Below are 26,558 nucleotides of genomic sequence, written 5' to 3'. Positions count from 1 at the left end.
CCTGTGCCGGGGCACAAAGTACGGGCGGTGGGGTTGAGGCCGGAAAGGTCTGCGCTGGGTCACGGTCTGCATGCCCAATGAGCACATGATGACCCTGTTGTCTTTTAAACTCTGCAACCTGGGGTCAGTCTTTTCAGAGAACAGACCCTTGCCATCAAAGGGTAAGTCCTGGATGGTGTATTGGAGCTCCGGTGGCAGGTTGGAGACGTGGAGCAGAAGTTACGCCTCATGGTGATACCTGAGGCTAGAGTTCTGGCTGCCGAGTCGGCCGCATCGAGAGAAGCTTGGAGGGAGGTTCTGGCCACCTTCTTCCCTTCTTCAAGGAATGCGGCAAATTGTTGGTGTGAGTCGGGGGGTAGCGGTTCTGTGAATCTATCCATCTCCACCCAGGTGTTGTAACTATAACGGCTCAGGAGAGCCTGCTGATTGGCCACCTGGAGCTGCAGGGTACCTGCCGAATACACCTTGCGGCCAAGTAGGTCCATCCGCCTAGCCTCCTTAAATTTGGAGGCTGGTGCCTGTTGGCCATGGCATTCCCTTTCATTGACCGATTGGACAACTAGAGAGGAGGGTGGACATATAGGTATTCGTACTCCCGAGAGGGTACCATGTATTTCTTCTTGACTCCCTTTGCCATAGGGAGAATGGAGGCCGGGGACTGCCATAAGGTGTCAGCAGTGCCCTGGATAGTCTTAATGAAAGGCAGAGCCACCACTCTAGTGGGGGCATCTGCCAACAGGATGCTCACGACGGGGTCCTCGACTGCCGGGACTTCCTCTACTGGGAGGTTGATGTTGAGCGCCACCCTCCTAAGGAGGTCCTGATGGGCTCTGAGGTCTATCGGCGGGAGCCCTGATGACGAGGTCCCTGCCACCGCCTCATCTGGAGAAGAAGAGGATGATACTCCGGGGATGAGAAGGTCCTGAATGGCCTCTTGCTCATGGGTCGGTTCCTGCTCTAGCGGTACCGGGGAGCCTGGTGGATGGATCATCTGCTTCTCTGTCCCAGCTGGAGGGGGACAGCTAATGGTGGCCTGTGGCGCCCGATGCTCTGAGGGAGCGGAGTGGGTCTGGGCCAAAGGAGCACCTTGGGCCTGGTGGTACACCCAGGGTGTCCAAAAGGACCACTGTTGAGGTTCCATGAGACCGGACGTCCTGGAAGACCCCAGTAGGCACCTCCGTATCACGATCCTGGTCATAGTAATTGTCCGTGTGGGAGGACACCGACGTCTGCCTGGATGGCCATGGAGGAGCAGAGAAACCTTGAGCTGAAGTTCCGATGGACTTGCTCCCCTCTTTAGCTGGGACCATTGCCGGTATTCAGAACGGTACCGTGATGGAGACCGGGACCTGCGACCAGACTGGTGCGAGGAGGTCGACTGGGATCTCGAGTCCCTGCGGCATGAGCGGCTCCGAGAGGTACGGTGCCTGGGTCAGTGCCGAGAACTAGAGCGGTGGAGAACGTGAGTCTGACCAGTGCCGCGAGTCTGACCAGTGCCATGTAGAGGAACGGTGCCGGGACTGCGAGCGGCGCCGAGAGCGGGACCGTCGTCTCGACCGGGAGCGCCTGCGGGACCGTGATCTTGAGCAGTGCCAGTCCGCTGAGCCGACAGACGGTGGTCCGGTCAGGGTTGGCTTGCTCAGAGATTGGATTACCCACACCAGCGGTGCTGGGCGTAGGGGCAGTGCCGTATCCGTGAGGGCGATCAAGTCTCTCGCTGCCGAAAACGCCTCTGGCGTGGATGACATGGTGAGCTCTACTGCAGTACGCGCCGGGGAGCTATCAGGCGCCGGACTCAACGGCCCTCACGGGACTGGAATCGATGGTGCTGATTTCGTCGGTGCCGCAGCGGGTATCGGCGCCGGGCGGTCCGATCTAGGCGCACTGTCTGGCTGCGGCGTGGGCATTGCCAAAGCAGCAGGAGTCTTAGCCTTCTTTGACCTCGGGGAGAGGGAGCGACGTGGAGTTGACTTCGGTGGCGGCCGGTGCCGAGTCTTTAGGCGTACCGGTGCGATCCAGTGCCATGGGGGTGCCTCTGCTCACTGACTGACCGGCACTCAGTGCCGAAGGTGGCGGTGTCAAGGCCACCTCCACGAGGAGCTGTTGTAGGCTGATGTCCTGCTCCTTTTTACTTCGTCACTTGAAAGCCTTGCAAATCGAGCACTTAGCAGTTAAGTACGATTCCCCGAGGCACTTCAAACAGGAGTCGTGTGGGTCTCCTGTTGGCATCGGCCTGTGAGAGGCCGAGCACGGTTTGAAACCCGGTGAGCCGGGCATGAGCTCTGGCACCAGGTGCGGGGAAGGGGCTACTCCCCAAACCCCGCTAACTAGTAATAACTAACTATACTATTAGATTTCATTGTAAGTTCTTAAATTATCTATCTATATATTTCTACAACAACAACTATGTATACGACAACAACGAGAAAACTACGAGTAGCTAGGGAAGGTGGAGGTCAGCTAAGCTGTACTCCACTGTTCCAATGACCAACATGGGCGGTAAGAAGGTACTGAAGGGTGGCCGGGTCGGCTGGGGTATATATCCAGTGCCATAGCGGCGCTACTCCAGGGGGCGCCCAGCCGACCCACCGAGTGTTGCTAGGGTAAAAAAGTCTTCCGACGAATGTAAACGTGCACGCGGCGCGCGCACACTTAACTGGAATGGATATGAGCAATCACTCAAAGAAGAACTGTCTGGCATTGCACGCATCCAAATAGTGATCGCCACTCACTTTGCCACTGTCAGAGCAGCTCTCATTTTTGTGTTGCTGAACTACAGAGCAGGGGAAAGCTCTGAACAAAGTTCCTGGAAGGTGGCCTTCCACATTGGAAAGTTCTGCAGCCTCTACTCATCATCCCATACCTGCAAAATGATGCAGTCCCAACAATCAGTGCTTGTTTCATGGGACCAGAAATGGCTCTCAACAGAATGCAGCTGCTTGCTCTGTGACTGCCAGCAGCAACTGTGAATTATTTTTTTTCAATGGCTTGCAGCAGGCTGCTTGCAGGACGTCGCTTTATGTGTGGCAGACTCTGCTTCAGCTCTGGAAATACTGCAGGAGAAGGCGCAAGGTGTTTGAGATGCTCACAGCAAGAGTGCACAACTGAGCAGGCTCCATGCTTCTGGGGTTATGGCATACACATGGAGGTTTTAAGGCACAAAAACCACTGGGTTGTTTGCCATTGATATGATGGAGGGAGCACAGTGCATCATGGGATGTTGACGCAATGTTCCCATTCTCTCCTGCGACAATGTTTTGGTTCCGTGAGGCATTGCACAAACTTCCCAAAACACACTACGGCAAGTTGCACTTTGGGATAGTTACCCACGATGCACTGGTAGTGAGGACACACTCCATTGAGACAGTGACCATGCTTTGGCCACAGATAATCAACTTACTTAATTCAGAGGCTCATGGTCGAATTAGATGAAGTCAACTTAATTTTGTAGTATAGACAGGCCCTAAGAAAAACCAGACAAAGGAGTCGGAAATTGTTAGTGGGGAATTGAAGTGTCCACATGGAGAGTTAGTGCAGAATAATTATTGAGTTTTAAATTCACACCCTAACTTCCACGTAGAAAAAGCCCTGAGGGGAACAATGAATGCGGGAGATAAAACAGGTTGAGGCTATGGATGGGGAAAAAGGTAGCAAAGGCCCATCTCTGCCAGAAGTTAACAAAGTTATAACACTGTAGATTATGTTTAAGAAAAGTGGTTATGTTGCAGGGATCTGTTAGATTTGCTCTTGAGAAGCAAAAAGTGAATTATTAATCATAAAATGAATTTCCATTGGAACTGCAGTTCATTAGAATTCAAAGTATAATATTGGTATAATACCCAATGCATCCTGTATGAGGGGATTCTGCTGCATGCTTACAGTGGGGTGGACTACATACTAAGTCTCTTTTAGCCTACAATCTTAAAAGTCTTCAGTGAGACAATTGTATCAATTGCTTTCTATTCAGATGTTTTGGAGGTTTTGTTTTGCCAGTGATGATGATGACAATTCACTGTTTATTTGTTTTCTTTCCTTTGTCTTTAGGAATGTCTGAAAGTCAGGGGACAAACAGTGGAAGTCACACCAGCAAGATTGGTTCCAGTAGTGGTAGCTCTGCTGTGTGCTTTGGACAGGTCAGTCTCTCTCCATCTAGGACAGAGCTGGAAGCACTTAATTGTTTTTAATGCAGGATGCTAGCTGTATGTTAAAATCATACCTGCCGTCCTCACCATGATAGTCTTCATCCTCATTACATTTTCCCCTGCTGGTGGCAGAGCTGTCTCTCCAACACAAATAGCTTTTATCTGAATTACTCAGAGAAAGGGCCTTGAATTATTTTTTAAAAGACAGGAAGAATGTTTTCCTTTCTCTGATGGATTGGACTGTGTCATGGAGTAGGTACACCCCATTATGGGGCAGTGGGTTGTGAAAGGGATCAAAGCAGAGATTTTAGCAGTCCAGGTGGCTTGGCCTCCCATATCGCTGTAGCTGCCCTGGCCCCTAGTATAGTGTGGCCCAATGGCCAGAGTCCACAAGGCTGTCCTTTTGTTCAGGGCTGCTCGACCTCATGGCCCAAGTCTTTCTAGCAGGCCTGTAGCTCAGAGCAATATGGCCCAGTGGCTGAGGTCAGTAGGGCAGGCCTTCTGCTGCGTGGTTCACCCCTCTGGGCATCAGCTGCCCCACTGGTGGGGCAGCCAGGGTAGGGGGATTCATGTCCACCCTGCTCCACCAGGTCCCAACCCAGGACTAGGAAACAGTGCTTCCACAGTCAGTCTTGGTCACCCAGTACCTTAGTCCTGATCCCTGGATTGCTTCCTACCCTTCCTTCCAAGTCTGGTAGTCTTATGGCCTCCGTTGTCTCTCCTCTATCGGCAGCAGTGGTCGGCTGGGGGTCCGTTGGAGCCTGAGCCCAACTTGCTTCTATATCTTGGCTGTGCGGCTATAATATTTGGTTCATTGGTCAGTGAAAGGTGGTTGCAGCTCCATGCAGCCCAAACAGCATCATGCCAAATTGATATAAGCCAAATGGGGTAGGGAAGGCAGTCTTCTCACAGGAGACCAGTGTCGGGTATCTGCCAGTACCCCTTAGAGGTGATCTTGAGGTGAACTAAGCACTACCCAGCTGCTCGAGGAGCTCATCTACACAAAGCATTGGTTAGGTGTAGAACCAGGAGATAGCGTTAACTTTCCTGAAATCAATACAAAATCTGATGGCCCCAACAGGCTTTGAGACCAGTACTATCTGATTCCGCCACACACTCTGAGATTCCTCTACCCCCCTTAGGGACAGCTTACTTTTCAGTTCTTTTTGGATGGCTCCCTCCATCATCTTAAGGAGTGGGCGGTGGTTGTTTCGTACCTTCTGAGCCAGGAAGGTCAGTCAGTCACCTTGTATCAGGAGTCGTTGTGATGGCCGGTGGCCTGGGTTGGCGGAGGCGGCTCCTACATTGGCCTTGTGTGGCCCCTGCTTGGCTGGATGACCTCAGTTTCCTGGGCTCCCTGGTCTACAGGCTTGCTGCTCTGACCCTCAGCGGTCATGTAGTCTTCCAATAATAAGACAACTTCAGCAAGGGTTGCCGGGCAGGGCCATTGCACCCATTCCTTCCCCCAGCAGGTAGGATCTGGGTAAACTGCTCCAGTGCTACCATCTCCACAACTTGGACTCTAATCCATTTCTCTGTTTCCAGCCATCACCAGCAGTAGTCCCAGAGTTGCTGGGCTGCGGCCTGACCTTTGGCAGGTACTATTTGCAGCAGAGTCGTTAGCAGTACATCTCAGGACTGACATCAGCCTGGTCCAGGATGGCTGCCTTCACTTTGTTGTATCCCAGTGCCTCATGAGGGTGTAAGTTCTGGTAGGTGGTCTGGGTTGGGCCAGTTAAGTACGGTGCCAAAAGGGTAGCCCACTGTACTGGTGGCCACTGGGCCTGGCGACCCATTTGAATGTCACAGAGACGGCCTCAGGGTCATCACTGGACCCTATCTTAGTCACATGAACTGGTAGTCCCGCCAAAACATTCCTCACCTCTGGTCCCGTTGGTGTGCTTGGTGTTGGGTGGCCAGTTCCTACACCATCTGGTGCCGCTGCTCCTACTGTTGCACCATTAGGAGCTGTTGCTGTGATCTGTTGTAGCAGCTGGTCTGGTGTTGCTTCTTGTTGTGCCGCGTGCTGCTGCTGACTCTCCAGCAACCACTTCAAAATCCCAAGTGGGCTGGCCTCCTGTATTGCCACAGCTGCCCCAGCCCCAGGGCAGCACTGCCCAGTGGCCAGAGTCAATGGAGACGCCCTTCAGTGCAGGACAGTGTGGCCCAGTGGCCAGATTACATAAGGCTGTCCTATTGTTCATGGCAGTTTGGCCTAATGGCCCAAGTCTTAGGTAGCAGGCCTGTAGCTCAGGGCAGCATGGCCTAATGGCTCTGGTCAGTAGTGCAGTTCACACCAGCGGGGCAGCTGGAGTAGGGGGACCCAGGCCCATCCAGCTCCACTGGTCCCAACCCAGGACCCTAGGGAACCAGTACTTCCACGTTCAGTCTTGGTCACCCAGTACCTCAGTCCCAATCCCTGGGTCACTTCCTACTCTTCCTTCCAAGGCTGGTAGTCTCATGGCCTCCCCGTCTGTCCTCTAGTAATGGCAATGGTCAGCTGGGGGTCCACTGGAGCCTCAGTCTGACTGGCTTTTGGGTACTGGAGCTCCAGCAGTCTCCCTTTAGGAGCCTGCAACACACATCTGTTCTCATCAGTGGCCAGCCCAGATCCAGCTACTCCCTTTTATACTCTGGTTCATCTGAAGCAGGCCCAACAAGTGCATGGAGATGTGGCTTCCTCAGCCCACAGTGTGAGGTTAACCCTTTCTGAAACAGTGCAGGATAGGTACGCCCCGTCACAGACTGGTTTATCTTAATAGTGCATGACATGCCGCAGGCTTACTTATAAAAACATGCATTCTTCTCTATTGGTGGAGAGAAGGTAGCTGTTTTCACTCTGCCATTGGAAGAAACCAATAGAGTTTTCCTTTGGCCTTGCATGGTGAATTCTGTCCGTGCCATTATTTCTTCAGTTAGGTGATGAATATGATGTCTTTTGTACACAATGCTCTTTTCCCTTTTGCCTGATGTATATTTCTGTATAACTGCCAGAAAAAGAAATGGACAGTTATTCCTAAAAAAAGTTAAATGGAACAATACATTGAAATCTAAATGTTAAAACCTCATGATTGTGCATTAGAATTTTTTTGTTTAAGTTTCATGCTGTTGGCTGAATTATATTGCCTGGCAGGATGGAAGTTGGCACAGCTCTGAGGATCCGTTAAAATTCCACTCTAAGTTTTGTTTTACAGGTGAATAGAGCAGCAAGATTGAGGTTTAGGGAAGATTCCCTTCGGAGAAGGCCAGCTCCATTCCTTAGTTGGGGGGGAAGTCTGGTGCTGTTGAGTAGAAAAAGACATCTACACTACTGTTCAGAGAGGAGCTGGAATTGAACTCAGTTCTCCCCGCACACACCTATATCCATGCAGAGCAGGAACACTTACGCCACATTCATGAACACATACTTAAGCCTATCTGTATATGTTGCAGAGTGTGTATAGATTATAGATAACATTTCTACCAGTGCAATAAGTAGTGACACCTAGTTGATCTTCTGACTAATATGAGTGGTGCTGATAGAGATTCCTTCTATGTTTTATTCCCCTGCAGCCTGTACTGGACTTTGCACATGTTACAACTGCTGTAGGATTTCATAGGGTTGGGAGCAAGGGTATTCCTTCAGACTGGTGTGCTTGTCTGAGTTCTCTCTCTTTGTAATTGGTATGTTTGCTGCTTGGGAGAACTGGAGAAAAGTTGTATAGAATTTAACAAAGATCATTGATCCATCTAGTCTAGTTCTTTGCAAAAACAAGCAATATCACCAGCATAATACACCTACCCCATGGAGCAAAGTAACTTCCTTCCTGAGCCCTTTGACTATCCTTTACATCCTGAAGCATGAGCGTTGAATACTCATCTTCTCCTGGAAGATTGGAATAAAGAAAAACGGGATAAGACAGGTGCTGGGGAGCTAATAGAGTGAAGAAACTAAAGCTGTCTGACTCTGCTATGCTTCTATTAAAGTACCAGTATACAGCAGATGAATACCAGGCCATCCAGAATGCCTTGCGTCAGAGGCTGGGTCCAGAGTACATCAGTAGCCGGCAGGCTGGTGGAGGACAGAAGGTACAAACAAGTGTGTATGCAGAAACTTTGTGGGTCGGGAGTGGGAGAGAGAGAATTCTTCACTATAAGAAACTGTCCCTAGCTCAGCCACTGATTTCTTGACACCTTTGGCAAGTCACTTAACTTTCTCCTTCAGTTTCTTTATCCTTTAAATTGAAATAATATTTATGTAATTCATAGGATGTTGGGCGGTATTAATTGTTCAGTACTTTGAACATGTAAATCACTATATAAATGCTACATTTTGTGTATAAATTATTTGGGTTTTTTTTTCCCCTTTGTTTTGTGTTCACTAAATCTGCCTCTCTCAGTTGTGCCATCTTCTTCTGGAGCATGGGCTTGGAAGGGACCAGCTCTTTTTTTCATTGTTTGCACTCAGGCAGTCAAATGTTTCTTGAAATTAACAGAGTTTCTTAGTGTGGTACTGTCATAAGCGTAATTCCTAATTCTGAACCTTAAGAGTCCAAAATGTGGGTGCCTGCATGAAACCTCCAAGCTTAATTACCAGCTTGGATCTGATAGCGGTGCCACCAGCCAAAAATTCCCAGTGTTTGGCTCACTCTGGTCTCCCCAAAACCTTCCCTGGGGGACCCCAAGACTCAGATGCCCTGAGTCTTACAAAAGGGAATAACCCCCCCTTTTCGTTTCTTTACTTACCTCCCAGGCTTCCCCTCGTGGGTTATCCTGGAAGATTACTGTACTTAAACTCCTTGAATTACATAAACAGAGAGGGCATTTCCTTCCCCCTCCTTCTTTTTCCCCCTCCAGTCTCCAGAGAGACCGTAATCCTGGCACAGTTTCTATCCCCTAGACCTCACTAGAAAGAAAAATCCAACAGGTTTTTAAAAAAGAAAACTTTTATTAAAAAGATAGAAGATAAAGACAGTAAACAATGGTCTCTGTTTCAAGATAAGATACAGGGTCAATTGCTTAAAAGAAAAATATGAATAAACAGCCTTATTCAAAAAGAAATACAATTTAAACATCCCAGCAACTACACACATGTAAATACAAAAAAAACAATAAAAGTACCTATTGTTTTTCTACCTTTGTACTCACAACTTGGAAACTGAAGATTAGAAACCTGGAGATAGAGATCCCTCTCATAGCCGAGAGACAGACAAAAGACACACACAAAGGGACACACACCCAAACATTCACTCCCTGAGCTTTTAAAAATCTTGTTTCCTGATTGGTCCTCTGGTCAGGTGTTTGGTTCCCTTTGTTAACCCTTTACAGATGAAAGAAACATTAATCCTTAGCTATCTGTTTATGACAGGTACAGCTATGACCGTAAAGGCCTTTTTAAAATTCACTGTTCGTCTTTTCAGGTTTGTTATATTGAGGGTCACAGGGTCATCAGTCTGGCCAATGAGATGTTTGGCTACAATGGCTGGGCTCATTCGGTCACTCAGCAGAATGTTGGTGAGTATCTTTTTCCAGGGTCTGAGAATTTGTGTTCCTATTGCTTCATACTGAGGGTCTCTAAAGTGGTAGAATGTGGTCCCTGTTTGAGAAACCCATCTTTCCTGGAACCTGTTCAGCTGAAACAGCAGGAAACATGTCTTCAAAGTGACAGTCCCTGTAAAAGACACAGATTAAATTTTGGAGCCTACAGGCTCCTTGACAGTTAGGAGAAGGCAAAATAGAGTAATGGTGAAACCCCTGTCCTGTGTATAAAGAAAACTTTGTTTATGTTCAGTAGCTCAACTTTGTGTAATGGCGTGTCTGAATTACTGAAAATGAGTTTATTCAGCCAAGTGGGGATGATTGGGCCAAAGCATTCCATCTAGACTCTTCCACCAGCTTAAACCTAGCAGGCCTGAGCTCTAATTTTTCCCACGCATGTGCAAAATGAATTTTGTTATGTACACCAATATGGAGGTGATATGTGACACATCACCTCCATATTGGTGCACACAACAAAATTCATGTGGCAGGGGTTGGGCCAAGGGATTCGGAGTGTGGAAGGGGGCTCAGGGCTGGGGCAGAGTGTTGAGGTGTGGGAGCATGAGAACAGGGGGTGCAGGCTGTGGGGTGGGGCCAAGGATGAGGGGCTCAGGGCTGGGAAAGAGGGTTGGGGTAGGGATGGGGAGGGCTCTGGCTGGGGATGAGGGGTTTGAGGTGCAAGCTGCCCTGGGGCTACAGCAGGGGGAGAGGACTCCCCCAGCTCTCTCCCTCCCCGCAGCAGCACCTGGGCTGTGGGGGAAGGCATCTCTCCCGCCCACATCCTTGAGTGCTTGCACGGTACTTAATAGGCTGCTGTGCAGCTTAGAGGGAACTTAAGCCCTGAGCCAGCTGTCAATACCATGTGCAACTGCTACCCACAAACAAACATCTCAAGACTTATGCATCCCCCACTTCAGCTATGGAACTTCCTGCAAATACTTCCTTGTGACCAGCATCCAGGTCTTGAGACACTCTTTGGGTAATTGCTCATATGTGTCCCCATATTTGGGATACCTGTAGCCAGGTGCACAAACTCGGAAGGTTTTGGCTAACAGTGCCTAATTGAGCCACGCACACACTCCTTGATGCTGTGCATTGTGCAGATGGCAGAAAGGAGACCAATCCTAACTGCCCTGAGATCTTTCTGAACACTGCAGGAGCAGCAAGTTGAAACACTGCAGTATCCCCAGTGCTTTCTTCAGTCTAGTCTCCTTTGAGTTTTTTAGGGTGACCAGTTAAGTTTGCACTCTTAATTGTTAGGGGAGACTATTGCAGCTTTGTTTGGGACCAAACTCCATTGGCCCTGACCCCTGTGTTTTTAGGTTCTGGTCAATGTTACATGGTTCAGGCCTAGTGGTCTCTCTTCATTTACCATTCATGTTGTGGCTGTTGCCAGTAAAAAGACTAGTTGTAGTCTCTCTGCATTGTGCAGTGTGACAATGGTGACCATGAACAGTGCTTTTAAGTGCCTTAATAAAGGACAAAATCCATATTGATGCTTGGTCTGCATCACTTTCACCCCTCACACTAGAAAGGAGGGGGGCCACCTCAATTTCATCTGTTGGAGAAGACACTTGAGGTTCATACCACAGAGTGCAGTACTGAAAGATCAGCACATTCACTTTGAGAGTCTAAGTCTGGTGCAGAGATTGCAGTGAGAAACTCCTAAACTGCACCAGCATTTCAGCCTGGTGATTGGAAGGTTGGTACTGGCTTCCTCAGTAATGAATTCTGATAAGAAAGCCAGAGCCTTACAAAGATCTGAGAAGCACATTGTTAGAACAGTGTCAGTCTAGTGGCTCCTCAACATTTAAGGGACTGACAGCCTGCTGGCGCTAGATGTTTCTCATGACATTGAAATAGAGTGCAACCCTTTTGTGTCACTCCATACTTTGATGCAGTGTCACTTGTTATGGTTCAGTATCAATAAATCCCAAGGGAAAAAATAGTTACTCAACTGTCCCTACAGTAACTGTGGTTTTTCGAGATGTGCTGTCCACATAGATTCCACCCTTGACCCATTTGTACATGAGATAGGATTAGTTTCGCCAGTGCTACTCATTGACATGTGGTAAAGGAGCAGGTTGCTAAGGTCTCAGAAGGGGAACTGTCTACCTTGCTAGTACTATATTAAGGTCTCAGGAACAAGGGAGCTTCCCAACAGGGTGAAAAACCATGCATGAGTCACTACAGGATTGGAAACTACAATATGGCCCGAGATAGAATGGTCATGTTGAGATATTCATAAAAATGGTAGAAATGCAGGGCTGGAGGAAATGTCAAGAAGTCTTCTAGTCCATCTCCCCACACTGAGGCAGGATCAAATGTACCTAGACCATCCCTGACAGGCTTTTGCCTAACCCTGTTCTTAAAAGCTTCCAGTCACAGGGATTCCACAACCACCTTGGATAAACTATCCTTATAGTTAGAAAGTTGAGCATATTGAGATATGAAAATAGGCCTCCTGCAAAGCAAGAGCCGTGAACCAATCTATAGCATCTAATAAACTTAACTAACACTAAACTAAATCGTAATGATCTAAGGCAGCGGTAGGCAACCTATGGCATGTGTGCCGAAGGCAGCACGCGAACTGATTTTCAGTGGCACTCACACTGCCCAGGTCGTGGCCACCAGTCCAGGGAGCTCTGTATTTCAATTTAATTTTAAATGAAGCTTCTTAAACATTTAACAAACCTTATTTACTTTACATACAACAGTTTGTTATAGAAAGAGACCTTCTAAAAACATTAATTTATGACTGGCACGCGAAACCTTAAATTAGAGTGAATAAATGAAGATTTGGCACACCACTTCTGAAAGGTTGCCAACCCCTGATCTAAGGTGAATCAAACAGTATGCAGGTGAGACCATCTCTCTTAGAGAGAGATGCTGTGGAGTGACCAGCCAATCAGGATAGAGAAACTTGGTATTTTCCAGCGGTATTGATTTTTCTGATAGCTAGTTGCCTGAGCAGAGTTTTAAAACTTCCCTGCCCCAACCTCACACCAGGTACTTTTGCAAATAAGTTCTTTTAGGTGGTTCACAGTTAGGGCATGTCTATACTATGGGCACTGTAGTGGCAAAGGTGCAGCATTGCAACTATGCCTCTATAGGGCCGTCGAACCAATGTTTCTTACGTCATTTGAAGGGGTTTTTCTGTTGCTGTTGGTAATCCATCTCTCAGGCGTCAATAGACAGAAGAATTCTTCTGTCGACCTAGCCATGTGTACACTGGGGGGGTAATTATGGCTCACAGGGCACGGTAGGTAGGTCGATATAAATTGTGTGTGTAGACCAGGGCTTAGTGTTTAAGCTTTCTGGGGGTACGTCTAGACTATCCACCGGATCAGCGGGTAGCGATTGATCTATCGGGGATCGATATATTGCATCTCGTCTAGATGTGATATATTGATCACCGAACATGCTCCCGTCAACTCCGGGTGAGCAGCGGAAGCGGAGTCGACAGGGGAGTCGCGGCCCTTGATCTCACACCATGAGGATGGGAGGTAAGTCGAAATAAGATACTTCGACTTCAGGTACGCTATTCCCGTAGCTGACATTGCGTATCTTACATTCACCCTCCCCCTCCAAGTGTAGACCAGGCCTAGGAAGATGAGCATGAGACAGAAATTTTACCCTGTGATATACTGTTTGGGTCTCCATTGTAACTCCATCTCCTTCCTGCTCTCCCCAGATTTTGTTGATCTCAACAACGGCAAATTCTATGTGGGAGTTTGTGCATTTGTGAAAGTTCAACTCAAGGTAAATGGATGTATTTTTGTTTGCTCCATCTGTTAGTGAACTGCTAGTTATTTAAGAACCATGAATAACAGTACTAGTGTGTGTGGAGCTGAACTGGAACACACCATGTTACTGTGTCAAACCAGACAGTCCTATGGACCCCTGGAAAGCTGAGCTTACTATAGAATAAATACCAATCCACATTAGAGATATAGTCAGGTGCATGAAAGCAAAAGTTCCAACACTACTGCATTTTTTTTTTTAAACTCACCCCAAAGGATGGGTCGTACCATGAAGATGTGGGTTACGGAGTGAGTGAGGGCCTGAAATCTAAGGCGTTGTCCCTAGAAAAGGCAAGGAAGGAAGCAGTGACAGATGGACTGAAGAGGGCACTTAAGTAAGTGGAGAACCAGTACGTTGCCCTTCTGCTTCCATGTTTCCACAGAATAAAATGTTATTCTCAGTCATGGCAGGTTCTCTTGTTCCTCAGGTGCTTTGGAAATGCTCTTGGAAACTGCATCCTGGACAAAGACTACCTGCGATCAGTGAATAAACTTCCTCATCAGGTGCGATATGAGGGGCTTTGGAGAAATAGAAAGCAGAGTAATTTAGTTTGCCAGGAACCTTTAGTAGGTCATAGGTTCCATCCCCCTGTATCGACAGGGATGGAAATCATTATTTCTAAACCATACTTGCTAGCTGTGTGTGAGAGAATGTGTCCAGCCATTAATGTGTTCAGTGACAATTCCACAGCCTCCCTTAGCTGCTAGTTAGTTTGTCTGAACTGTTCTTTGTAAAAGATTTTCCTAGTAGTTCATCAAAATAATGCCATTCTGATGCTGAAGCCCATTGCTGTTCCTCTCTCTCCATGGGTCTTGTTTACTCTGTTCTAGTCAGGTGGTCATACCATTCCCATCAAATGGTACCTGAGCACCAGACCATTCTGTATCATTACCAGTAGTGGGTCCAACTACACCCTTGCTGATAATAGTTTAAATACTAGTGTAGACAGAGATGAACTATTTCCAGGCCCATCTCAAACCAAAGTTACTCAAACCACTGTACTGTGCTATGTACAGTAGAGCTTTTACACTAGAAGTTTTTCATATAGTAGCCTACAGCTACCGCCTCTAGTCCACCTTCACCATTTGTAGGGCACAGTGGGAACTCTAGTCTAAACAAAGTGCTGGCAGCTACTGCTTTTCCCTTACACAGCTGTCGAAAGCTTCAGCTCTCCCTGACAGCTTGCAAAATACCAGTGCAGAAATCTTCAACATACAGACAACTGAAAACTTAGAGGCTAAGAATAAACTGAATGTAACACTGCACTGGTCTACTGTACTGATTATATTATTCGTTTTTATATTTACTATAATAAAACCCCTCCAGTTTTTGATATACTTGAAGCTACCATAGAATTTCCAGTATACTGCAGAAATGAGAAGGGCTTGCCACAGGTTTTAGTTCCAGTTTACAGAGTCTTGTATACAGAAGTAAAGCCCTGGGCATGCTTACCTTAGGGAAGGAGCCAGGAGGAGCAGCCAGCAGTATCTGTTGGAGGGTGCCATATTGGAATCAGGTGGGGTGGCTTGGAGGTGCTGATTTATAATCTCACTCAGTACCACATGGTGGCTGAAACGCAGTATTGCAGCTTCCTGTGGAATTAATACGGAAACTGCAAACTCTGAAATTGTGTGTGGGCAGGAGGGATCTCTGCTGTCTTTTGATTGTCTTAAAGTTGGCTGGTTTCGATAGGCCAGAGACAGCTAGTGACATTTTAATATTTAAAACCAAAAATGAAAGAGTTGGAGGGGAAACTGATTGGTTGAAGCCAATGGGCCATGGCCCTGCAAATTTAGTCTCCAGTCCGTAAGCAAAGTATTTGAGGCCAGAGTTCTACTAAACTTTGTGATACATTATGAGATGAGGCCCTTGCACTCCTTATATGAGCATCCCTTTAACTACTGTCTTTTGTCTTTTTCCCAGATTCTGAACATGCCCAGGTCTCAGTCTTGTCTCAGATTGATTTTTTCCAGACCTTTTATAGTTTCTGTTGCTCTCTTCAGGGCACTCTCTGGTTTGTCTCTTGAGTGGTACCCAAAGCTAGACATAAGCTTTTTGACTTAATCAAGGCTAAACACTGAATGATAATATCTTACTTTTTTACATGGAATTTCCCTTTTTAGTGGCACATCCACTATAACCCTTAATGCTTTCTCAGTATCCCCACCCATCTGTTATTTCTTCACTAATATTATGATGTAAGGATTTCTAGGGTATCCATCACTATAGGCGATCGCTGTATGTTGAATCAGTTACACTTTCTGTAATAAATATAAATTATTAGAATGTGATTCACATGTGAAATCTGTTTATTGCTGGAGCAGTTTTCATTAGAATAAATCCCTTTGTGGCTTTTCAGTTAGAGGTGGCTATTTGCCATGGCTAACAGTGGTTCAGAGATACGTACGGTAATTGCTCCAAGCTCGTGTCAGTAGCACATTGCCATCTTCTTAGACTTCTGCACTTACATGGCCAGGCTGGGTGGTACAGCATGTCCTTCTGTTGCTCTGTCTAGCCGCCCTCCCAAATGTGCGCAGTTAAAGGGTAGGGTATATTTTTCCACTCCTGGGTTGGAGGGTGAAGACAATTCTCTGTCCAGGTCTAATCCATGTCTGTGCACACATTTGTGAAGTTAACATTATTGTAATAGCTGGGGTTTACTACCTTGCCTGCCTCCATATCTTAGGGATTGGCCAGATTCTACTACTTTTCTATTTTACAATTCTCTTGTGTGTTGGTATGGAGGCAGTGCTAGCTAACAAACGCTGCTGACACTAACGATGGTGCTCTGCAAACACCCACATTAACTTCTTGCAGAATACAGAACCCAAACAGTGCTTGGCAAATGGGAAAGGACAGAATCTACCCAAACTAATTTAAGAGCAGCTAGAGAGAGAGAGAGAGAGACACAAACCATGAAATGTTGTTATAAAAGGCTTTGAATCTGTAACTTTTGAGTTGATGAGGGAGGGGGAACTGAATCATAATCCATTGACCATTTATACTAGCTGCCTCCTGAGCTGGATTTGGCCAAAGCAAAAAGGCAAGACTTGGAGCCTGCAATAGAGAAGGCTAGATACAGTAGCTGTCTGCAGAAGCAGAGTGCAAAGCAATCCCAGCACTGTGAGAGCCTGTCCCCCTGTAGACCTGGACAGGAGATGGCTTCCTTAAGCACAGCTGAGCAGGAGCAGCAAAACAACTCCACGTGAGTGTTAACCTGAGAATTTTTTTAGTTTATTACTTGTATCATACTATAAATGAGCACCCATTCTAATCACTCTTGGCACTTAAAATATACAGACTCCTCCAGTCACTCCCAAAATTCCATATCCCTGTAGCTGCAGGAGCATGTATGAGTCGTGCTGAGTGGAGCTCCGTGAGGTTGCAGCTGGTTCTCTCCTTAATTCAGAGAATACCAACTCTATATTTGATCCATAGCTATTATACCATCCATTTCTCCAGGGACTAGCAGTAGGCTTTTAGGGGGCATCCAGTCATAAGGGAGTGCTGCATTACATGGTGCATAGCATGGTCTGTCTAAGCCAGAGAGTACATGAGTCCAGCAGCAGGCACAAGGAGAACCTGGAAGGTCCAAGGCTGTTAGATCTCTACTTCTGCCTGCACATAATCACCTGCACATGCAATATTTGCATGGGACTGAGCTCCTCAAAGTGCAAAGCCTGCTACAAAGTGTAGTAAACATTGTCTTATACCTAATTCAAATCAGTCTCTCCTACTGGTGTAAGGGATAAGTTTCTGTAAATGATTGAGAGAGGAAAGGTGGGTTCTAGCCAGAGCCTTCCTGTATGGACTTGGACAGGGCCTCACTGTGCCTTAGTTTATACATCTAGGCACCTCTGACATTGTAAATAGTTAATGCTTGTAAAGCATGTTGGGACATGGGGCCCCTTTCAGTGGAAGGTGTGATCGAAGTGTTAACTACTATTGTATTTTCCCTGGTGTGCCATTGCTATAAGCATCCCTCTTCCTAATGTGTAAGTGTAGCTGGTCACCATCCAACTGTGTTTATTTCTTGGGATAGACATATCACCTTAGTCTGTGGGAGTGATGCCACTTACCAGCGGAAGTTACGACAGAAGCAGCTTCAGCAGCAGTTCCGGGAGCAAATGGAGAAAAAACAGCTGGCAGTAGCCAATCCAGTCAGCAAACAGGGTAAGACACACCACTGTGAATCTGCAAGTCCAACAAGCTAGGCTATGTCTACGCTACAGACATGACTGCAGCTGCACCACTGTGAGGTCTCCTATGTACCTGCTCTATGCCGATGGGAGAGAGCTATTCCCTGGGCATAAACAAACCACCCCCAACAAGCAAGGGTAGTTACGTTGGCCAGAGAGCATCTCTGGCCAACAGAGTATGGTCCACCCTGGTGCTTCTCTTGGTGTAACTTACATCTGGCAGGGGTGTGGGGTTTTTTTGCAGCTCCTGACTGACAAAAGTGCTAGTGTAGAAACAACACACCCCCACCCAGCACAAGCATGGCTGACAAGGTTAACCCCTCAGCAGCTGCCTAATTTTACCACCTCTTGCCTGAGTGAAGGAAGCTATAAAAAGGAAATCTGTAGGTTTTTAAAACTTGTTCCCTAGAGGGCAGGGATGTGGGCTCAGACTGGACATGAACAAAAACTTGCCCCATGTCCTCTTAGGAAACGTTAGGTAGTGCTGCTGTAGAGCAGCAACAGGAAAGACTGAGAACACCAAACCTCTGCTCATGCTGCAAGAAATTTCAGGATGTTTCCCTTGTCCTCAGTAAGCCTTACAAATACCCCCTCCATACCCACCTGTCCAGCAAAGGCAAGGAGTGGCTATAGGATACCTAGTATCTGGGATCAGGTGCTGCTGATCTTACCTGACTCTCTTCCCCCTCGGAAATTAGGTGGTGTCCTTTTGCATTTCTGGCACTAATAGCTCCCCTTTGTTACCTGTGCCCAGCAGCATCTCATCCCTCACTGGTGAAACACAGCACTCCAGCAGCAGCACAACAGGAACCAGCTGCAGAAGAGGAGTTCTTTGCAGGTTGGCAAAATGTTAGTTCACAGGGGTGGAGGCAAGATTTAATGAAGGGATTGGGAAAGTGGTATAGGCACCATCTTTAGTTTAGCAATAGGATGTGGCAACACTAACCCTTAGAGGGGAGAAAGACATGGGCAGAGGTGCGAGTTGATTCATGGCCACACACTTAAACCCCTCCTAGTGATGAAACAGCCCCTACAATTAAAGGGTCACTAGAGGGAACCTGACTCTAGGAACCTTTTCTTGTAGCCATTAGGGTTCACACAGATTCCAGTCTTGGTGCATATACATGAGAGATGAGATTCTTTTCAGCAAGTAGTGTCTGTTAGGGCTGCATATGTGTTCTTTAACCCTACACCTGAAAGCAAAGTGCAGAACAAGCCCAGCTGCACCTCCTTCCATCTTACTGCCTGTAGCTGCAAGACAAAACCCTTGAAGTGTCTGCTTCTCTGGGGCAGTGTGATTTTTCATTTTAGTTTGAGTTAGATGAATAGGCAAAAGGAAACTAACAGCAAGCTCCTTTATAGTTTAATGGCTCTAGGGGTCAAGTGAGGAAAGTGTGCACTGGTACTGGAACTACACTTCCTTCTCTGAGCTGCCACACTGTTCTCTTGTTGTTGCGTATGTCTGACTTGTTCCAGATGACCCTGAGCTTTGGGACATTCCCCTGGAGACCACTGCTCTCAGTGATATGGACAGCCACAAAAAAGGAGCTGTAGCATCTCAGGCTCCTGCAACACCTCTTGGACACTATCACGTGATGACTCACAGCAGGACCCCTCAAACAATGAATCATAAGAAATCACATGAGAGAGCTGCACAATGGCAGGTGTCCCCTAGGCACAGGCCTTACAACCCCTCTTCCAACCAAGGTGCACTAGGTATGTACTGTAAAAGGAGTGTAAGTGGCTACAGTGAAATGTAGACAGGAGAAAGCCGTGGAAGAAAGTAGAAGGTGATCGTGCTGAGTAGCAGCATGTGAAACTGAGCAGGGAACACAGTGAAGTTTTGTCAACACTTTGCACACATTCCAGCATATTGACTAAGTAATTGTCCTGGCATAGAACTCAGTTGTGTGATTCTCTCACTGTGAAGTACATGGCTATCCTCCCCCCTAGACTGTTTTACACTTTCAAACCCCAGCAAGCACTTCCTTCTTCAATCTTATAGTTTTTAGGAGGGCTATTAAGGGTAAGGGGGAAGAGATTTATTTTTTTGTTTTTACCAGAACCTGAACATAAGATTAAAGCTCCTTCAGGGAGAGAATGGGAGACAGATCTCCCCAGAAAAGGGACTTGGCCATCCTACATGCCCTTCTAGGTGAGGGAGAAAAAGCACTGACAAAAACACAGGTAAGTTTTGGAAGCAGAAGAGCAAATAATTTGCCTACTAAGGACCTGTTGTCTTATTCAGCAGAGAGCAGCCCATACAGGAAGAGCCAAGGCATGAAGAAAAGAAAACTGGAACCCTCCTAACAGACAGGACAGCACCTGAATTATGTTAGTTTCCTTGTGATTATTTGAGCACTACAACCATATTTTCAGAAGCACATCAAGAACCTGTTTAAACACAAAGGAAAATCTGGTGCATTAGATATATGGCTTTCATGCAATGCTGATCATTGACACTCTTCGGTCATAACTCTTACTTACTTTAGCCCCTCATAATGTGCTTGATGTCCCCTCTTGTGGTTAAAAAGTTTTGATGCATCGTTTCTTCCTGAGTCAAGCAGTTTGGGAGCCTGCCCATGCTGGGGCCTATTATTTTAACTCCTTTGGAATGACACCAGATGCAACTCTACTCCCCGCTGATAACTGAAGGGATCCCTACTACTTTACTTCCTCTATGATGAAATGCAGTTCCCTTTAATGTGGATAACATTCAGCAAGATCAGATCCTGGAAAGAATTATTTGAATGGAGACATTAGTACATGGCTGGATGTGTTACAAAGGACTAAGATTGACTAGTTCTTTTTAGGTACTTGTGTTTTTATATTAAACTTTATCCCCTTTTCTTATGGAACAATGTGAATAAATATGCAAAATCAGAGCATTAGTTGAGTAATCTAATTTGTAACTCTGCGAGGGGGCAGCAGCATGTTTACTTGGAAGATAAAACAGTCACCAGGGCAGGGGACTTATTCCTGTTACAGTAACAGCTCATGGTTTAATGCAACTCAGTGTTAAAACCCACTTCTGTCTTCCTGAAGAAAGCAAGTCTGTACCATAACCTTACAAGTGAAACTGAAAACTCAATCCCTAACTACGATGCTAAATCCCATTTTATAATTCTGAAATCTACAGTGATCAGAGAATCTAAAACAACAACTCTGTTTAGACAGCAGTAATGTGAAGAGAGCAACAAAGGGCAATACTGGCGATCTGTGGCACGAGTTTACACCTCTAAGAGGTGGGCAGCAGGGACAACAAGCAGCTGTAGAGCAAGGTGGTTATCACCCTCTCTTGTCCCATCATTCTCACTGGAAGTGCAGCTGTGGTTAATTCTGAGCCCTTAGCACTTGACCAATAAGAGGTAAATGAAAAAGAGCAACCTAATGAGTAAGGGGGAAGTACAGGTTAAAACCAAAAATCAGTCTAGCTTAGTTAAAAGGGAAGATTACTCTCCTAAAGGGACAAGGTGTAAAAATGATCAGATGCTTCAATTCCAGTTGAAGGGTGGGAAAGGAATATCACTAGCCTAAATGGGATGACCTTAAAGTTCCAATCAAGTAGCTCTTCAGTTCATTTAATTGGATCAGTCTCATAGTAACATTTGTGCCACGTGTGAAACAGTAACTTGTCCAGCAACAAAATACATACAGGAACAATACTATGAGCCAGTGGGAGGGGAGGTTGAGCAGATTTATGTATGTGTGAATAATTTGGACTGATTTAGTGAGTGTTTTGTGCTCCTCTGACTCGCAGCTGCTCCCATTACACATTTCTCCTTTCAACATCTACCCATCCTCATGGTTCTCTCCCACACATATACTTCCTACCTCTCAAAAGCAGCAAGTTTCCAGTAAGAAACTAGTTGTAGGAATGAGTACAGGCCAATGTCCTCAGTAGCCCACAGATTACTAGCAGAAGCTTTCCTCACATCCAACACATCTTCCTAGAACATTTAGCTAATTCTGGAACTCTTGTAGTTAGTGTCTCTAGAGAGAAGCATAAGACCTAAGTACAGCTGAAGTCAACCAGTCTTATTTAGGAGTTAACTACTACAGCCTTTCTGGGATCACCACAGCTCTGGGAGGACAATGCCTGTGTCAACAAAAAACACTCAGTATTTGACAGTAGTGTGAGTTCACACATCCACACTGTTGAAATAATACAGCACTTTTGTTAGAAAGGAAACTTGCAGAGGGCACACGTGGGCAGCCTGAGATTAGCCAAGGAATATTGTGGTCATAGGAGTTCAACAATGTTCGGAACCTGAGTCTAAGGACCAGGCTCCTGCAGCTGTGGTCTGACCCTGGCCAGAGTACAGGGGCAATGTTGTGATGCAGATATAAGAGGGAAGTGTCCCATCTCACTGTATCACCTGTACACCTTGCTCCTCGTTAGAGGACTTTCAATCCGTATTCACAAGACTTGCACTTGCTTGATTTGAGTTCTTACACGACCACAGCTTGGGATGGTATGAATCAAAACAGAAGTAGTTTTTAAAGGAAATTCACTAATGGTTACAAATGAATTTTTAGAAAGTCAAAAAAGCTTTCTGCAGCCAAAGCCTCTCCACAAGACACATCTTGAGTAACAGTGCCTCTTCGGGGGCAAATCACTGAAATGCCCACCTAACTCAGGGCCTCAAGGAGGACTGCAGCAAGCCACAGAATGAGTCAGCATATTGTCAGTTTAGCTCCTCAACTCCAGTACCCCCTCCTAGCTCCCACAATGGCTCCTTGAAAAGGACCCTGAACAAAAAACAAAAACAAAAAAAGCATCTGCCTTTTGGCAGTGGCCAGAAGTCCGTGGTATAGAATAATTCTGTAAGTTCTCTCCCCACTGCTGAAAGCACATCCTGCTTTTAGGGAGAAGGATGAGGATGGGGCACAGCAACAGAGAAACAAGAGCAAAACTAACTGCAGAAAGGAGATTTTTCAGATTCACAGACTAAGGTCAAGAGGGACCATCATGATCATTGCAGGCCACAGAAGCTCACCCACCCACTCCTATAATAGACCTCAAACCAAGTTATTGAAGTCCACAAATCCTGGTTTAAAAGACTTCAAGTTACAGATAATCCACCATTTGCACTAGTTTAAACCTGCAAATGATCCATGCCCCATGCTGCAGAGGAAGGTAACCCCCGACCCCCCTAGTCTCTGCCAGTTTGACCCAGGAGAAAATTCCTTCCTGACCCCAAATTTGGTGGATCAGTTAGACCCTGAGCATGTGGGAAAGAAACCTTTTCGGCAGATACAGACTCTTCTTTGGTATAGAAATGCCAAGAGGCAGCATGAGACCTTTGCAAATTGGATATTAGCTAATTTCCAGTAAACTGGGAAACTTGCCAGTTCTCAAAAAAATTATGAATGAGTATAACCTAAGAAAATCATACCAGGAGAGTGTCTCATTGCTGCATGTCAAAAAAAATGAATTAGCCTTTGCCTGCCTCGAAGTTGACTCAGATTTTGTGGAAATTTATTTTCTGTATCTACTTACTGCCCCTTATTGTTCCATACTACTTGGAGAGTCTTTGGTCTGTTAAAGGGCAGAGAGTATTGTTACTGGTCGCTGCTTTTGAGAGGTTTAGGGTTTCAGAGTGAGTTGTAGTATTTTCCTGTGGTGAGCTAACAGGAGCCAATCTACAGTTAAATACTCCAGGTGACGGAGAAAGGAGAAGTGGGAACCAGCTGAAAATGAAAACCCACAGTTCAACAAAAGCAGGTTTGGTTTATTTGAATGATTTCATTAAATATTCTACAAACTGCAGCACAAAGTGCAATCGTACAAGAAGCGCAATGCCTGGATTTAGTGCAAAACATACAATTAACTACGGCCACAGAAGCCCAAAGTTTGAATTCATTTTATTTGTGTGTATTTGTTTTTTTTACAGTGTACATCGTTAAATAATGTAAAGAAAACATTTGTAATTCAGAAACAGATTTTATGTGGAAAAAAGGTACTCAAAGTGTAATATTAACAAAATAATTTAACAGTTCAGTAGCATTAGTTTATTCCTCTAGACTTCAGTTATTTCATCCACAGGAGGGAAATTAATGGTAAATAAAACCAGTTCTTGCATAACGTTAAGTGAAAAAATGACCTCAAACTTATTAAATCAGAATAATTAAATAACCATGTGTTGCCTTCAGCTGATCAGTTCTTCTGCCACGAAGTGTTGCCCTACTCCTGTTACTGCTTCAGCCATATAATTACTCCATTTCACAGAGCACTGTTTTCCCTACCCATACTTGGTGTATTCAGGAGGCTCCTCTCCAGTCATTTTAACCAGAAAGCAGAGGCTTTCTGATTAATTTTACCAGCAGACATTTTCTCTTCCTCTTCCAACCACTCATACACAATGGTGAGACTATCTCATTCTATGGTTCTACAGTGCCTGTGTTATTTACCAAGAATTTAAATAAAAAAAAAATCTACTGAGCAACTGTTAGAACCCAACCACCTTGCCACTAGCCTCCGCCCACAGACTCTTCATTTCCAACCTATATATGTCAGTGGTATCCTGGCTGACAAAGCTGCTGTAAACATCAAAACCAGGTGAAGGGAAAGAAAAACAAATGCACAGGTTCTGTTTAAGAGACAAGAGCAAAACATCCACAGAAAGTATAAATTCCCTAGTAAGACCCCCCCACAAGGGAGCAGTGCTCACAGAAAATTCATGTAAGGTTTCCTTGGTGCAGTGACTTCCAGGACACCACTGAGCTACTCCCAAGTAGCAGGAAGCAGTACTTTGACCCTTCACAGCTTGTTGCAGCACTACAGAGTAATACTGGTTGGTTGCAGTATTATTACATCGAACAGGGAACCAGTATTTTTCAGTATGAAAAAGGGAAAATGAGTTGAGCAACAGAAGGTACAATACAGCTACGGAAAGATGGCACAGTTAGTTATGGTCCTGGTACCAGTTTGAATTCTTTAGAGTGAACAAAATCATAAGTCCTCTGCATGCTTAAAACAGGGAATTCCTTGATGCCGGCTATTTTGAGTGCATCCATTGCCGGCAATGGACATTGCACCAGGAAAGTCTACTCCTAGCAGGAATGGATTAAAAAAAAAAAAGGTAAGAAAAGCAATCCCAGCAGATAACTCCATCCCCCTAAGGGTAATGGCTCCACCTCCATACACACCCTCACCTAGCCACTTTCCATATCACAGCTTAATAGTCAAAACACCTTTAAAGCTGAACTTCTCCAAAATATGCACTTTCTTCCCATCCTCTGTTCTGATCCAGCTCTCTCAAGGCTCTAGGCAATATTTGTTAGTTTCACTTCAGCTTCCTCCTTCCCCTCCATCACTTCTGCCTATCACCCCTTGTTACACTAGCACTGTGCCATCAACTTCTTACTCTGTCAACATGGACAAGTTTCCCCACCACCCAAAGCTCTGTTCCAACCTACGGCCTCAAAGGCTCTCCCTCCTTCCAGCACCTACCCTATCCAAGTTACAGTATGACTATACTTAGTTAACCCTTTGGTATCTCAGTCACTAGCTACAAAATAGTCCATTCTTCCCTTAACTTGCTCTCTGACCAGCTGGGACCTGCTGAGAAAGCGATGCTAACTGCAGAAGCAATAAAAGTCCAAGGCACTAAAATATCCAGCAAGCATACTGGGAGAACAGACAAGTATTCAAGTACATTAATTTATACAATTTTACATTCACATTTATCTAATACAATGAAAATACAAAGGAAAAAGTTAAAGTGTCTCCAATAAGTATAGGATATAGCTAGCTTTTTTTCCATTTTTTCTTTTTAACTTTTTTTAACCCTCTATTTTCCACTCATTTTTAAACTACTGTTGTCCAACAACATTTATATATCACAGTGTTTCCACATCAAAACTGATGGTAAGTACATGTCCGCAGGGAACTTTTTAAAAATTATTTTTAAACAATTTAAATTGCTCTAATGCTGCAGTCAAAGCTGTTAATATCTTTTACTTAAAGCAGTAATGACCTCTCTCAAGCATGGGCTGCACTGCAAGTCCATTTGTGTGCCTTACCACTCAGGAGGTAAGGATGATTGTTTGGGGAGAGGAGAGAGATTTGGACAGCTTCTCTCCTGGCCTTGATTCTTCAGGGAAGATGAGAAGTGTGTTAAAACCTCATGCTAAGACTAAACTCTCCATCTCCGCACATGTGGATTCAGACTCAAACAGAAGTACTTTTACAGTGAGATCACATTGATCCAGTGACTTCTATCTTCATTGCTCATCTTATACAAAAGCAGGAGTGTTCACACTCATCACCCTCCTCCCCCTTCAGAAATGGGGAATCTCTCCTTACCGAGAGCTGACAGCAATGGTTGGAAAAGGGAAACTCATTCCCATTCTGGCAGAAATCGCCAGTTCAGTTCAGTGCAGCACTAGTAGCCTTAACTCCCTCCCCATCTCCTGTCCCAAGTTCTACCCAGCAGTCTCTGGGTCCGGCTAAGTGGTCCGCAGGTTGGAGCCTGGGGGGTTGCTGATGGATTTCTGCAAGTTGCTGATGTTGAAGCTTTGCAAAGAGGCAGCTCCTACAGGCTGGAATTGACCAAGGGGTGGTTGTGCTGGACTACCTGTCCCACTCCAGGGAGCTGCAAAGGGCACGGCTGGGTAACCATACTGCTGTGGAGGGCACATAGCCTTTGTGAAGTGACCTAGAGAGGTAGCTGATGCTGCAGAGATAGGCGTAGCACCAAGGGAGGATGACATAGAAATACATAGCTGACTTGGTGCTGAGAACTTTCTTGCCATTCCAGGGCCCTGAAAGAAAACCCAGCCCCCAAGAGAAGTTAAGTGTGGCTGAAGCAGTTCCCCTCCATTCACAGCCCCTTTCATGTAACTGAGTTAAATAGGTGCGTCTCAAAAGACATTATGATTCTCCCCACTC

At 45.9% G+C, this 26,558-nt stretch overlaps 2 protein-coding genes across 18 annotated transcripts in view; one reads left to right on the top strand and one right to left on the bottom strand.

Annotated features, from left to right (window-relative positions):
- Positions 1-23,368, top strand: part of RAD52 (RAD52 DNA repair protein) — a 37,109-nt gene extending 13,741 nt beyond the window's left edge. For 2 of the 4 annotated variants that reach the window (XM_032796766.2, XM_075069451.1), the window contains 11 exons: positions 4,045-4,133; positions 8,109-8,210; positions 9,542-9,635; positions 13,354-13,421; positions 13,679-13,797; positions 13,891-13,966; positions 16,472-16,668; positions 17,506-17,636; positions 18,417-18,500; positions 19,139-19,378; positions 19,911-23,368. In XM_032796766.2, the coding sequence (XP_032652657.1) occupies positions 4,047-4,133; positions 8,109-8,210; positions 9,542-9,635; positions 13,354-13,421; positions 13,679-13,797; positions 13,891-13,966; positions 16,472-16,668; positions 17,506-17,636; positions 18,417-18,500; positions 19,139-19,378; positions 19,911-19,972 (1,260 nt within the window). In that variant the 5' untranslated portion in view covers positions 4,045-4,046 and the 3' untranslated portion in view covers positions 19,973-23,368. The remainder of the gene's footprint in view (positions 1-4,044; positions 4,134-8,108; positions 8,211-9,541; positions 9,636-13,353; positions 13,422-13,678; positions 13,798-13,890; positions 13,967-16,471; positions 16,669-17,505; positions 17,637-18,416; positions 18,501-19,138; positions 19,379-19,910) is intronic. The other 2 variants (XM_032796768.2, XM_032796769.2) reach the window with 2 other exon arrangements.
- An 8-nt stretch (positions 23,369-23,376) lies between these two features.
- Positions 23,377-26,558, bottom strand: part of WNK1 (WNK lysine deficient protein kinase 1) — a 187,943-nt gene continuing 184,761 nt past the window's right edge. For all 14 annotated transcript variants that reach the window (XM_075069390.1, XM_075069414.1, XM_032796747.2 and 11 more), the window contains one exon: positions 23,377-26,431. In XM_075069390.1, coding sequence (XP_074925491.1) covers positions 26,117-26,431 — 315 coding nt within the window. In that variant the 3' untranslated portion in view covers positions 23,377-26,116. The remainder of the gene's footprint in view (positions 26,432-26,558) is intronic.

Source organism: Chelonoidis abingdonii, chromosome 1 (assembly GCF_003597395.2).
Source record: "Chelonoidis abingdonii isolate Lonesome George chromosome 1, CheloAbing_2.0, whole genome shotgun sequence".
NCBI classification, from domain to species: Eukaryota; Metazoa; Chordata; order Testudines; family Testudinidae; genus Chelonoidis; species Chelonoidis abingdonii.
The sequence above is the reverse complement of the archived record's forward strand: the minus strand, read 5'-3'. Positions and strand labels throughout refer to the sequence as shown.